Here is a 15,053-nt window from a genome sequence, read left to right on the forward strand (position 1 = left end):
GCATCCTTTGGTGCTCCACTCTTGGGAATTTTCTTGTACACCTGAATTAATTTCACCACCTGTGAAAAGAGATGTGTCAGAGGCCATTGGAGCATCATTCTGGAGAAGTAACATTTGGACTCTTACTTCAGTCTATCGTGAGACACTCCTTCCAAAATGTATAACAAGACAAGCTGCAAGGGGAGAAACTGGACAAAATTATCAGTTGTAGAGCTGGCATTGATTTGTATGCAGATGATGCTTAAATCAGGTAATGTGCAGGACTATGAAATGGTTGAGTTTTAATTAATTAATTAAAATAAAATTAAAATTAATTTAATTAATTGATCAGAATCAGACTAACCAGCTGGTTCAGTCATCAGTTTGGAGACATTTTCTCAGACTATTTTTAGAATAGTCTGTTTATTTGGAAAATCTGTTTTTGCATAATTCAATCACAGGCATGGTTCTCATAATCCCAGTTTTTTTCAAGACCTTTCAATGGACCTTAATGCTATTCCTGCAGTATCAGTCATTCCTCTGTCAGCAGTAAATGGCAGCTGAGCAGAGCCAAAGCTGATACTTGAATCAGGACAGTTGGCAAAGCAAAGTCTGTTGTTCTGACGTGTAAGTAAGATCTGATTTTGCAGTGATACTGTTAGCAAACTGTGGCAATGTAAATGGCTTAACTTTAAAGTTCTCATTTTCCCTCCATTTTCCGTGAGGGCACTAATCAAGTTAATGTTTTGTGCAGGTCTGGAGTGACAGGTTTTTCTCAGGGCTCACTGGGTGCTGACAGTGGGCTGTATTTATTAACAGTGCCTGCAATAATCTGTCAGCTAAATGGAGGATTGGAGATTTTCATAGCAGAAAGAGATAAGTCTTTGCAAGAGATGTTCTTCAAATGATCAGTGTCTTAGGCCCAATGCACATAATTTTTTCTATAGTATAATATTCCTGATGTAATAGATAACTGTTGACGAAAACTGTGAGATGTTTTCAGAGGAGAAGCAGTATCTCATTACAGATCCAATGTGAAATCTTTCCTTATAGCTTCGAGAATAAATGGATGTATTGCATTAGAACTCGTAAAGCCATGTGAAACAATTGCCTCCAAATGTGCAGCAGTGGCTCCTGACCAGCATTGCTGGGTTGTGCTTGAGCTGTGTGAGCCCTGCCCAGGCTCACCTGCAGCTTCTGACAGTGAAATGCTTACGTGTTGATGTATCCCCAGAGTGTCCACAGCGTATTCCTACATTCCTCCCTTGGTTCTCACATCTTGCACACCCAGGGGGGTTCTGTGCATTTTGTCTCTAATTTTTTGCGCCTGTGGCAGTCAAGTTTTGGGTGTTTCATACGTTCCTCAGCCACTGACAGGAGATGAATTATATTGATTTGTGGTTTGAAAATAAGCGTGACTTGGTGGATTTCTAAATGCCAAGATCTCTAGAAGCTGTAAAATTGCATATTGTTGAGAGTACCTCACAACTGTTGTTAATAATAGATTGGCTAATAATATAATGACAGTTTTTAATAATACAAGATTTGAAAGATGGAGAGTAATGCTACATCTCCCTGGGTAGGACTGAGCAAAGGCTTGAGGAAAAAGTCAGTCTTCACAGCTGGAGCAATTACTTGTCAGGTATTAGCTACAGCCTCAGCAAAATTCTGCTGTGAACAACACAGAGAGCTGTCTTGAGAGAACTGTGGCCAGTGTGGGAACCTCAGGGGTGCTCAGTCTGTCAGCTGGGATGGCTGATGTCTAGTGCTACCGTGTCACTAATCATGTGGTTCACAAAGTACCCAAAAACACTGGTAACATTGCTTATATACACCCTGAACTCACCACTAATTCAGCATTCCTAATTCTTACCTGCCCAGCCTAAAGCCCTTAAACTTTCCAAGGTGTGAAGGACCTCCATGATACTCTCCAGGTTTCTGTGGTCCCCAAATGATACCTCTGTAAGATTTGTGTGAACTGCTGCAAATACAGTTTCCCCCAGCTTGCTCTGTCAGCCAGGCATGGGAAATCAGATGCACTATTGTACAGGAGATTAATTGCCTAAGCAAAGAAAATCAACTGGAAAATGTGGTTGGTATATTGGTCCAGTATCAACTGGTAGTTTTGGCGGTTCCAATAATTATTTCTGAGACCATGCTTAAGGATAATGTGTGTCTTTGTACGTTCTTGCATGTATGTAAAGCCAAATGACAGCTTTGTTTTCATTTTTTTTTTCCAGAATTATAGATCAGCGGTTTGAGAAAGTTTCATATTTTGTCTTTGGAGATTTCAACTTTAGACTGGATGCCAAAGCAGTAGTAGAGGTAGGACTTCTCTTTTTCTTCTGTTGTAGATCCTACCAGATTTGATTTCTCTTTTTTTTTTTCCCTGTAGAAAACCTAAAAGTGACTTAACAAAGTAATGTTAATATTGACTTGGCCAAGACTACTTCTAACAGGAACATCAAACAAGTAACTAACATTGTGTGGTTGTGACTTCTGCCATCTCCTTATAGCTCACAGTGAATCAGAATAATTTCCTGCAAACAGAGGAAGTGCTGCATTACCTTCCTACTCTGAGGAAAAACGAGGCATTTCCTAAATGTCTGTGACAGAACTCCACACTTTAAAAGTACAGGCAGTGATCAGTACCAGTGCCAGCAGCATCCTGATGTGGAAGGGTGACTGGGAGATTTGTATAAAGCCAAAGGAATGTACTAAACCTTTTTCATTATGAGTTGAGATAACCTTGAGTTGAATGCTGAAGCTCCAGGTAAGGTGGTGTCAGAAACAATACCCAGATTGAAAACCAGGCTAATCTTACGGTTTTCCCACTTTAATTCTCTGAGGTACTTCAATGTCTTTTTGGTGCCTTGAGGGTAGAGATGTATGTCTTGAGCCAAAAGTTTTATTTTGTAAATCAAACTGTGGGAAGTGTCCTGTGTGCCAAAGGCTGGCTTCCCCCATTCAGGTGCAGTGCTCTTCTCCTTCCCTACGAGATGAGTAGTCCATCTGTTGAAAAACAGGAGTTTGATGTTACAACCTTGCATATGGAGCTAATAACTTCTTCTTGGAATCCTTTCTGTTGTGCAGTCATTTAGCCAACAAGCTTAAAGCATAGCTGAAATGGAAGTCAAGTCACTAATTCAGAATATGAATCTTCATACTGCATATGTTCAGGGTTAAATCCAGCTCTGCTACCCTGTGACTGCTGTAGTTACCTCAATGCTCACTTGGTAGTGATCACTTGAAGCAACTATTACACCTTTTTTTCTTCACTAGTGGTGTGATGGTATTATTGAGGATTTTGCTGTCTGAGAACCCCTGTCAGTCTCACTGCAGCAGAGTTACCTCCTGCACTCTGTACTGATGGAGGGTGCTGCAAGTTTTTCCTGGCTTACATACTGCCAGCAGTCTGCAGGACTGAAACTGTTGAGGATGTTTGCTTTAGTACCAACAGATCAAGATGTTTACATTTATGTCTGTGAGCTTCGAAATCCCCATCAAACAAAACAGTGTCACTAACCCCAAGTGATGGAAACTGAGTGAGCTGCAGAGGAGGTAGGGTTTTGAGCCTGACACAGTGCTCTGCATCTTGGGACTGCTTTACCTCTGCCAGTAAATGTTGCTTCATGTGAGCACAAAATGTGTAATTGGAAGACGAATCAAATTAATTTTTTTGTTCTTTCTACCTAAGATGCAAGCCTGTGTGAGTGTACAAAGCACTAGAATAATACAGATTTTCTTTGGGTTTTTTTTTTTTTGAGAAGTAGCATAGCCCAGTAATCAGAATTTCACCCAGCCACTCTGCAGTGTTAATTAAGCATAATTGAAGTTGATTCAGAAACTCCCACTTACAGTTTATCCATGGACAGCTAGAGTCACGGTAAGTTTGTTTTGCAGTGTTCTGTACCTAGTGCAGTTTATAAATCTGTATGTCAGCAGACCCTAAAGCTGTAAGAAACAGTTTTTGGATGTGTCTCGGACTGCCTTGAGGCACCAGGACATCCTGAGTTAATACTCAGTGTACAGCACTGCCAGTAAGGGCTGGCTCCTGGGTGATAGGTCGGTTCCTAAAGTATCATTTGGAAGGACAGAGCTGTAGGTCACCTCCAGAGGGAATTGTACTAGATAGGACTTGGTGGTTTGATTTAAGATCCAGGCTCAGATCACTCCACAAAGTAGCTTGTAAGGGGTGTGACTCAAATGTGCTGTTCTGGAGCTGGCCAAGTGCTGGGACATGGCCATGTACAGCTGGCAGTGGCAGAACAAGAGGAACAAGAGCAGGCAGAGGTGCTTCTGTCCCAAATGCTCAGTGTCAGCCCCAGGCTGAGCCAGTGCCCAGCTGGGAACCTCCCAAGCCAAAGGCTGGCCCGGTGTCTTCTGGTATTTAAACGTGTGCCTGTGCAAATGGGTAATAACTGCTCTTGGGACTGCTCAGCAGTGGAGTTCATACTGGGAATTGTAAGGGTTAATCCATTGACCTGTCATCTTTGTGTATGTTACTAAATTTATCTGTTTTTCTTACTGACCTTTTGAATTCCCTCTTGAGACCACAGCTGCTGAACACTTAAACACTGAGATGCTACAAGCAATGCTTGTGTTATGTAAATGGAGACTGTGCTTACATCAAGCATAAAGAGTAAAGTGTGTTTGTAAATAATTTCCCAGTTAAGCCATTTAAAGGGAGAATCTGAGAGCTATTCAGAATGTGGAGTTCAGATCCTGATGTGCACTGTCCTAAATCAGATGCAAAAAATAGTTGTGCGTATTAATTCATAATTAATAGACTATAAATCATTAATATGTAATTTATTAAACACTTATGGGAGCTTTCATTTAAAGTCACATTGATCTCCTTGCTGAGAAAATCTGCTTTCCTGTTGTTGGAGTCATCCAGGGGAGGTTGTTACTGGTGCATGGGCAATGCCAGGTGCTGTTGCTGAGGTAGCACCAGTAAATCTGTTTCAGTCACCATTCAAGTGTTCTAGGTGGGTTTAGACCAAGTAAGAGTATTTTTTTCAGTCAGCTGGACATAGTAACAATCTGCATTAATCTCTGAGAAATACTTTATTTTAATATTTAAAACTCTTCATTGAAACTCTAAAGTCTTCCTCGTCCAGTACATTCATTTAGGAAAGTATAAACAGGCTTAAGAAACTGGGCTTATTTCGACTGTTTGAGAATAAAACACTCTTTCTGAGGCTGCTGATTCAGGAGTCTCTTAGAAAAGTACCTTGTACTTCCAAGAAAAAAATAAAAAAATATTGTGTGCTTCTCAATCCCAAGAACAGCAGCTCAGTAATGAGTTCAGTTTGTCAGGATTTAGGAGAAAGTCACATTAATCACCAAATCCATTTGCTCAAGGTAAACCATAACCTTGCTTTGTATCCAGGAAAAACCAGGTTTTATTTTTTCCTCACTAAAGCACATTTTGTTAGGGTTGGTGGTAGCTTGGTGAGCTGGAGAGGGATTAAGTGTGTTGTATGTGAAAATTTATAAAGGTAACAACAGAAGTGGTGTTCCAGGATTCCAGACATTTTGGCCTACAAAAAGCTGACAAGCTCTGCCTGCACAAAAAGAAGTAATGTCCTCATTTTAAAACTCAGAATTAACCTTGTCCACCCACCCTGTCTGCTCTGTGGGTTACAGTCAGCCAGAATATTTCCTTTCTAGACTTCTGCCAAGCAGCCCTTTGATAAACCAGGACTGGAATTGCTGATTAAATGTTTTTAAAAGTTAGTCACTTCTCATAAGAATTTACATGTCTGGCTCCATCATTCACTTGCACTGTGCCTCTCTGCCACCTCTGACCATGTGATTTTATATTCTCTGATGAAATAGGAACAGCTTCATTCTGGCACAACTTTTTAGCAGCCTGCTGATGCTGCAGTGAATCAGATCATTTCCATTGCTCACACTGTCTTGGCTGTCGTGGTTTTCCAATCTGAGCAAGCCAGCGGGGTGCAGTGTCCCTTTATCCAGCGTGTTTGTGCCAGCAGAGCTCGGAGCAGCACTGCTGGCACTGCCAGTGTGTGCCTGCAGAATGGGGACCTCTTCCTCTGAGACATCACTCCCTCTCTTCTGAGCAAACATCTCTTGTTCAAAGTAAAAGCTGATGAACAGCTTTTCACATCTGAATAACTGATTTAGATCTTACTTAAATCTGAAGAAATATTTTAAGTTGAACTTGGTACATCCCATGTATTGGACACTAACGAGGATCTTTGCAAACTCCAGCCAACAAATGATCCATTAGTAATTGTCATGAAAAAGATTAATAGTTAATTAGACAATTATCACCGATTTGAAAAGCTGATTCAAGTGAGGTAGTCAGGTGATGGATGGATGTGGAGACTTAATTATCTCCTCCTCGGTACAGATGTGCTTCCCTGGACAAAAACAGGTCACCTGTCAGGATGAGGCTCTTGCTGTCCTCCTGCATTCAGGAGACACCACCAACCACCTGGCTGTCTTGTCAGGTGCAAATATTTGTGTGTGTATATTTTTTTATCTAAGTAAAATTTACAGAAGATGCTTTGAATGCATCAGGAAAGGGCCATGAAAGAATTGCACATTCTTGTTATTGCAAACACAGCAATAATTATTTTTTTATTTAAATTCTGACCAATTTTGCTTTGAGAAACCAGTAAAGTTCCATTGCATTAAAAATACTGACATGGCATAAAAAGCAAGTGTATGTAGTTGTGAGTGTACTCAGTTGTGCCTCCCTATTCCAAACCAAACCAGTCTGTTACCTTTCCTGGGCAGTGATAACGTGCAGGTGCCCACGAATCCATTTGGGATATCAGGGGCAGCCGTTTCATTCATGGCCAAGTGCTGAGCTCCAGCAGCTCCTGCTCCACGGTGGCTGGTAGTTTAAAACTGTGACAGGGTTCCCTTCCCCCTGCAGTAAAGTGATACTAAACCATCCTTGTAAGAGAAAAAACACATTGCTTTATTTCTGAGATAAACCAGCACATCATGGAATAAATCAATAGCTTACAAGTTTCAGATCATGTTTTCATTCCACTTAAGAAAGCATGTAAAATCCTGGATTGGTTTTATAATCTCAAACAGTTCACTGTAAATACCCTTCTCTCATAAAGATTTTAACATTCTTTACAAGCTCAAATGTTTCTAGGAAGTGCTGGAAACAGCATCCTTTGTAAAATGAAAATGTAATAAATATTTTTTAAATTAAAATGCATACAATTTCAGGTCCTAATAAGGAGAGCTTTATTAATGGAGGTAAATGGCAGCTACACATCTGAGGCACCTGCTAAACGTTCATTATAAATTACTCTCACAGACATTGTGATGAGTTTTATATTGTAGCCAGACTTACAAAAGCATGCAGATTGCTTCCCTGAGGGACTGGATATATTTACTTAACAGTGTAGTTAATTGCAATTATTTATTTTTCAGTGATTGCAAATGGCCTCTGCATTAAAGATACATGTGGCTATTAGGAATTATTCAATTACGCCTCTTCTTAGCAGTCTAAGGCAAACCCGAGCTGGGATTCCCAGAGGCCAGACAGCAGTGTATTAACTCAATCTGCTCCTCAGCTTCCTGCTGGGGCCAAGCTCTGCAGCCCTGAGTCCTCTCAGCAGAGCAAGCTTGAGAAATGCTCATTACCCTGCAGCTGATTTTTTGACATCTCGCATTCCAGACTGACGCTGCCACACGTATTGGCAAGATTCATAGGAGGTTAATTAAATCCATCTTCAAAACAACGAGGGGCCAATGAGCCATATCCCCGTTGCAATAGTAAATTAAACGATGCAATTGTTTCTACTTCCATCATAGATAAGGGGAGAGATGAGTGAATGGGTTGTTCTCTGGCTGCCTCCTCTGGGGCCCCAGAGGGTCTCGGAGCATGTGGTCATAAACTGCTTTTAATTTGTGGCTGCAGGAAGGGATGACACCGTAAAAACGGGGCCTCTTGGCAGCGGGGCCGAGCAGCTCCTGCAGCCTCGGATGCAAATTAATACAAACGCGGTGACAAAGCAGAACGGAAAAGATGACGCGTTCATCAAGCTTGGCACTGCCCCGTCCGTAATTAAAACGTACACAAATTAAATACAATTACCTCGTGCTTTCTAATAGGGCTGGGCGTAATTAAGCTAATGAATCCCGGTCTGTGAGCTGTGCCCCGCAGTGTGTGCTGGCAGCAGCTGTGCCCTCAGCTGGCAGTGCCAGCGGTGCCATCAGCGCCGTCCCCGGGCCTCGCACCTGCCATCCATCACCTGCTGCCAGCGCAGGGACGGCCACCGCCAGGCACCCTGTGGCCACCACGGGGCATCCTGTGTCCACCACGGGGCATCCTGTGTCCACCACGGGGCATCCTGCTGCAGCCACCGCCAGGCACCCTGTGTCCACCATGGGGCATCCTGTGTCCACTACGGGGCATCCTGTGGCCACCGCCAGGCACCCTGTGGCCACCACGAGGCATCCTGTGGCCACCACGGGGCATCCTGTGGCCACCGCCAGGCACCCTGTGGCCACCACGAGGCATCCTGTGGCCACCACGGGGCATCCTGTGGCCACCGCCAGGCACCCTGTGGCCACCACGGGGCATCCTGTGGCCACCACGGGGCATCCTGTGGCCACCGCCAGGCACCCTGTGGCCACCACGGGGCATCCTGTGGCCACCATGGGGCATCCTGTGTCCACCGCGGGGCTGAGCGTGCCCGGAGCTCCCGGCAGGTGGGCGCTCATCGGGGCACGGTACCGGGCGCTGCTGCCAGGGCTGTCTGCGGGGCACCCGGCGCTTTCCAGGGCTTTGTGCGCGTGGTTAAACGGCCTCGCCGACGGCTGGTGCCAAGCTAAGGCCGGGCCTGGCTGGGCAAACCCCGGCAGGGCTTGTGCCTGTCCTGGCTCGGGGCAGCCCTGCTCGCCCCTCCCTGGGCCACTGCCAGCGGTTCTTGGTGGCGTCTCTGCCGTGAAAAGACCTTTATCTGTCAGGATAAAGGTGTTCAGAACGTTGTTGGATTGCACCTTGCAGTGCAGGCATATGCACACGTACATGCATTACTCTTTGGCAGACAGATTTTCTGTTTATTTCTCTTTCTTCCAGCTTCTCCATCCCTCTCTGCACTAACTCAGGCAAATGGACCTGGTCCTGCTTTCACTGTTAATTAGTATTAATTTTAAGAAAGTTCAGGAGACACACCCTGAACTGCCTAGCACCATGGAATAAGCACTTACACCTTGTTACTTTCCTCTCTTTGGTGGTTCTTGCTCTCACAGTTCTGAAGCAGAGAGGTGAGAAACAGGACAGCAGCTTCTGTTCCTCAGCCCATCTGAGGAGGACTCACACAGTGGTAATTTCAAAAAAGTCTGTATTGGATGCAGCTGTTCACTGTATTCTATCACATGCATTATTAAAGAAAACTTTGACTTTCTAATCTACATGATGTGTCTGCAAATCTGCCTTTATCAGTATTGATAATTCAGACAGCAATTTTAGCTTTGTCAGAATAGGATTTCCCATAATGTGTCATTTTTTCCCAGTCCTAATTTGAGATGAGAATTTGTCATTTCAAAGCAATATATGCAAAGTGGCAATCTAGGAATGTCAAATCAGGTATAATACTTGCTGTAACATTTAGGTTGCTTCTTCTTCAAGGAAAGAAAGATAAAGCTTCCTGGCCCTTTATGTAGTCATGCAGCAATGGGTCACTTTTGCCTGGTACCACATGGCAACAGAGCTTCTCCATGTCCCACACTGTGAGAAATCTGCAGCCTTGCCAAGGAGATCAAACTTGATTCTTCTCACACAGAGGCCAGAAGAGTGGGAAGGGGGCAGGATGCAAGTTGTAGCAGTGACTGAGACATTACCTCCTGTGAAAATTTTATCATCCTTATTAAAATCTAATCTCGCATTACTGCTTACACAAGATGTGTGTTAGGATGTAATTTACAGCTCTTTCAAGCTTTCACAAGGATCATTCATGTGTAATATTTTAATATGTAATGTTGTTAAGGGGTTAAAACCAATTGTATGAAAAGAGATTATAGGATCTTTATCACATGTTGTTTATCTGATCAACAGTTAACAATTTAAGACAGTATTATCCTAGTAAAAAGAAGATTTGTTTCAGATACTGACATAAACATCCCCTCATAATAGTGGCTTTTCATTTACTGCGTTGCAATGTACCATAAGCTTAAAGGCACAAAGCTTCTTTGTGTGTCTCAATAATGCCTGTCCAGAGTGATGTCAGTCAATTTTTGACCTATACAGTCTGATGTTATTCTCTACCATCATGGAATAGATTTTATTTTAATTTTTTTTTTTTTTTTTAATGAGTGAAGAGTATGCCAATAAAATCCTTTAAAATTATCATATTTCTTCATGGCATCTTCCTCTGGAAGAACGAGGTGTATCACCACATGGACCTTTCTGTGAAGTCATATTTCCTCTGGCTTCTGCTGATTTTTGTTGTTTTCTTTGTAGCTGACTTTCCACACTTTCATGTAATTAGTCCTTTCAGGACAGGTAAACACTAACAATTAAATAGCACTTTCTGATAGAGGTAGGAAAAGAAATGGTATCTATGAAACAGCCCCCTGGTAGGAGCAGATTCTGAGTTCAGCCTCTGTGACAGCACTTCTGGGGCCCCTATAAAAAGTGTTTGACGGGTCAGCTCCCCTGTGCTCCTTGGAAATTGTTCCTGCAAGGTGGGGAAAGGCTGTGGAGTGGGCCAGGGTTCACTTGGGGTGCAGACAATGCCCTGGGGGGGTTCCCCCTCCTGGCCCAGCTCTGGGGGTGCTCCCCATCCCGAGCCAGGCAGTGGGGAGAGGCAGCACGCTGACCCAGTATCACAGAGCGATATGCTCAGCCTCTGCTGCTTTCCTGTCATTAAAAAGGAGCAAATCGGCTTCCCGGGGGGGAAACATCTTCCTGAGCTCCTAGAGAAGCACATCTGGCCAGCCCTGGCCAGGCAGGAGCACAGCAGGAACACGGACTGAGTCTGCCATGTGGTTCAGTGCAGGGGGGGCTGTCCAGTAGCTGCAGATGATTCCCATCATCTCCTGCCCAGCTCTGAGCACAGGAGACAGCTCTCTGACAAAAACCAGCAAACCAAAGGCTGCTGGTTTGCTCTCCAGCCTCAGGCAGTGTGGGATGGCTCACGGTGCACTGCTGCTAGTTGCATCCAGCTCTGGTGCTCACGGTGTTCTGGCAAGCCTTCTGCGTGGCACTCAGATCCCTTAGAGACAGGAAAGAAATGCATTTACTGGTGGAACACCTTATGGACATCACATTGTGCTTCTAAAATGCTACTTCTAGATTATTTTTATTCATACGAACCTAATGGTTCCCTGAAAATTAAACCAGATGTAATTTTTTGCTTGTTTTCAGCTGAATGCAGTGTCACTGTAGTACTGTTATTAAGCTTGCAGAACACAAACATAACCTGAATTGAGTTGGACTTTAGTGTGGCTCCTGGATTTCCCTCTCCATGTCATTTGGGGCTTTTTTAGTCGTGGACTCTGTGCAGTGCAGCCCCTGAGCTGCTCTTGGAGAAGCATCTCCAGACCTGAGCTGTGCTGCTGTCAGCCTCTTCCCTTCCCTGGGAACCGTGGGAGTGTCACAGGAGGTGGCACTGTGCTACCCCCAGAGTGTCACAGGAGGTGGCACTGTGCTACCCCAGCTTCGGAGTAGAGTCAAGTGTGTGCTAAATGCTTGAGTGACAACAGCTGAACTTAAGCAAGCCAAAGGTCCAGAGTGTACAAGAGATTTAAATTAGGATTGCCAAAGTGGGATAGAAATTTGTTTTTCTTCTGTCTGCTGGGTATTTTACATTATATAAAATGAATACTAGATGATAATTGCCAGTATGGTGTCTTGTATTGATTTAATTCAATAAGCAACTTCACCTCCACCTTTTGCGTGCACTTGCCTTAAAATATATGCATTATGAAGGCAGTGATTCAAAGTCTTTAGGAAATCAATACCCAGACAGGATTCTGTTCTTCAAATATTGACAGCAGAATAACTCTAAGAAACAATGACAAACAATAAAAGCAGGGCTAGACAAAATGAAGGATGCAATTCTTCTGTTGTTAGGCTGTGCAGGAGGCTCAAACTGCTGCCTGATGCTGCATATTGTATGTGCTTGGCAAACAGCTGACGTTGGCCCTGTGCTGTCAGAATTTCTGGTGAAACCTGTGACCACTGAAATAAAAACCAGTTTCTGCCAATGATTCCTGTACAGGTGGCTGTTTCACCTGATTTTTTTCCAATAACTTGCATGGATTTCTTTCAGACGTGTGCACTGGGAAGATACAGAAGGCTATGTATAGACAGTTAGCATTAACATTGTTCCCACCTTTGATAATTCCTCTAGATCTAGATGGAACTTGCACTGAAGCTGGTGAATTATGGATTTTTAACTGATCAGATCTGTGTACTAATTCATAGTGGGTTTGTAGTGGTAATTTTAAAATCCTTTAATATGGGCAGTTTAATTTCCTGCACACTAAGTATAGTTCTCAGAAGTTAAAGTATGTCTTTTGTGGGGTAAAACATGTTATGTTTTGTATAACATTAATGTTATGTTAGTGCAAACACACTTTGCAAAATGACACGGAGAGGGAAATCCAGGAGCCACACTAAAGTCCAACTCAATTCAGGTTATGTTTGTGTTCTGCAATCTTAATGACAATACTACAGTTACACTGCATTCAGCTGAAACCAAGTTGCTGAAATCAGATTGCTGTAGATAATTCAGCACTGCAACTACATTATTAGCACTCATGCAGAAAAAGCATTATTTCAATGCCACTCAAAACCATAGTCTCTTTTGGTTGTCTCACTGTGAAATATCTGAAGACAGTCCAAAAATTCAGACAGATATAAATGCTCTTTCCCTTAGGTGTGGAAGGCTTATGAAGGGTAGCGCTTCACAGTATTACCCCACTTGTAAATGTCATGGAAAGAGCCAACAAGACTTACTTTCCATTTCTGTCCTTTATTTTTGCAGTTTTAATGTGCTGAATTTTACAAGGATGTCAGTCTTGTAGCCATAAAAGGTTCAAGAGCTCTGTCCACATTTGGAAGTAGAAAAATCATTAAGCTTTTCCCTGAATGTACTGGAAATCTCTTAAACGTGACATATTTGTGTATAATTTAAAGATGAAGGAAAGCTTTGAGCCACCAATCAGTCTTGACAGATCAGTCAAGAGAAGGAATTTAAAGAGTAGGAGTGGCCAGTTGTAATTGCCAAAAGCCTTGAAAGTTGGTTTAGAGCAAATTGATGTACCTGGGACATTACAGAATTTCAGAAGAAGAATAAATTTGTTCCTGTAGTTAAGGGGGAAGAAAGAAGGGAAACACTGAGCAAAGTTCTCAATAGCTGAAGGCTCATTAGCTTGACATTCATTTCAGGCAACCTAGTAAGAGTTGGTAATGAGAAGAAAATTGAGAGAGAAAATGCAGTCACAAAACATGCTTGAACAAGGCAGTTTGTCCTGAGATTAACAACTTGGATGAAGATGGTGAAGTGAAATCAGGTGATCCTATGGGAAGATGATTTTGCTGAAAACCTCAGTGTTTAACTCTGTGTTTGGCTGTGTTGCACGTGCAGGAGCACCGAGGGGTCAGTGACAGAGTGGTGGGAGACACCAAAGGCAGTCAGCTGAACCTCAGCTCATGCAGCAATGCCATGGCAGAATCATTCAGGCATCTGTAGGTAAATTTATTGTAATTGTGTATCTGCCTTTAAATGTGGCTGCTGAGCCTGTGTTGAAATCCACTGCACACCTCCAGTCCATGCATTGCAAAGTCTGTTTGGTGTGAGAGGAGAACAGAGCCCTCTATCCTCTTACCCAGACACTGGGCCAGGTCTGAGTGCCAAGGAGGAGTTGTTTTCAGAGCTTGTAGGGCCAGCTTTCCTGATCCGAGGCTTTCTAGAGGTTCAGCTAACTCAGACAACCCTTGCCAACAGGTCAGAGAGTTTCCCAGGAGTTTGCAGTCAGAAGGCTGCAGTTTCATACTTTGCTGTGTTCACCAGTGTCCTCCTTCCTTTTGTGTCTAAGTGATGTTTAGAAGCTGCTAACAGACAATTTAAAATGAAAAATCTTACGTGGGAAATTAGCCACAAGAGTGATCAATAAATGGTTCTGTTTTCCTGGAGTGGCTGCCAGAGGAATTGGTGTCCTGTGTGTTACCAAGAGGTCCTGCCTTTCTGAAGGTTTGTCTTAATCAAAGAGGTGGCATTTGCTTCAGATGGGGATGAAATCGTTCTACATAGGATCTGATATGTATGATTAGACTAGACAAATGCTCAGTGACTTCTGGATGGAGTTCCAACCTGTAATTTCTTACAGCTTCCTGAACAGACTTAGATACCTTCAGTCTCAGCCTTGTTTGGCATTAAAATAATTCCTACTGAGTTTGATGCTGGTGGAAAAAGATTCTACTTCTTCATTTCTTTACTGTGTGAGTCTCATTGATGCTAATAAGCTATCGAGTTAAATCTGCACCTGACCTCAAGCAGAGCAGCTGATGGAACATTCCTTTTTGCCATCCACTGTATCCCTGATAGAGACAATCAATAGGTAAAATCTATGCAAATGAGCGGAGTTCAAGTGAGGGCTGCCCTAAACAGGACTTAAGCTATGCACCCGCCTTTGTGCCAAATTTTTCAGGGTTTTTTCTCCTGTAATGAATACATGTATTTTGTGCATTGGAGCATGGCACAGGGCCTTTTGGATGGCAGGCTCTTCAAGAGGGAGGAAGAGAGTTTTAATCACAAAAGCAGAAACTTCAGTCAGAGGAATGATTCCACACTTTGTTTCATTTGTAAATGCTGCATTTTGGCTTTTGTGAAACAGAACCCAAGTCCAATTCAGGACAGCGCTTCAGGGATTCTTTCCATGGGGCTTTTTGAGTCTGAAATAGTGCACATGAAAAGAACAGGAGATTGAACATAATTTGTTCCAACAGCTAGTCTAAGATTTTTTCCAATCAAGATTCTTTCAGCATATTCCTCTTTGTTGAGCTGTAAGCAGCTTTTAAAATAATGGCATTAGCCTATATTTCAGGGCTTCGCTGGGTGTTT

General features: G+C 43.1%; 1 protein-coding gene across 1 annotated transcript in view; it reads left to right on the plus strand.

The window, feature by feature from the left end:
- The window catches only part of INPP5A (inositol polyphosphate-5-phosphatase A), a 204,020-nt gene that overhangs the window by 144,209 nt on the left and 44,758 nt on the right, over positions 1-15,053 (plus strand). Inside the window, exon 11 of the mRNA XM_088060061.1 lies at positions 2,220-2,304. Coding sequence (XP_087916187.1) covers positions 2,220-2,304 — 85 coding nt within the window. The remainder of the gene's footprint in view (positions 1-2,219; positions 2,305-15,053) is intronic.

This window comes from Pseudopodoces humilis, chromosome 9 (genome assembly GCF_049639895.1).
Source record: "Pseudopodoces humilis isolate 2021_Gansu_Grassland_sample_001 chromosome 9, ASM4963989v1, whole genome shotgun sequence".
NCBI lineage: Eukaryota > Metazoa > Chordata > Aves > Passeriformes > Paridae > Pseudopodoces > Pseudopodoces humilis.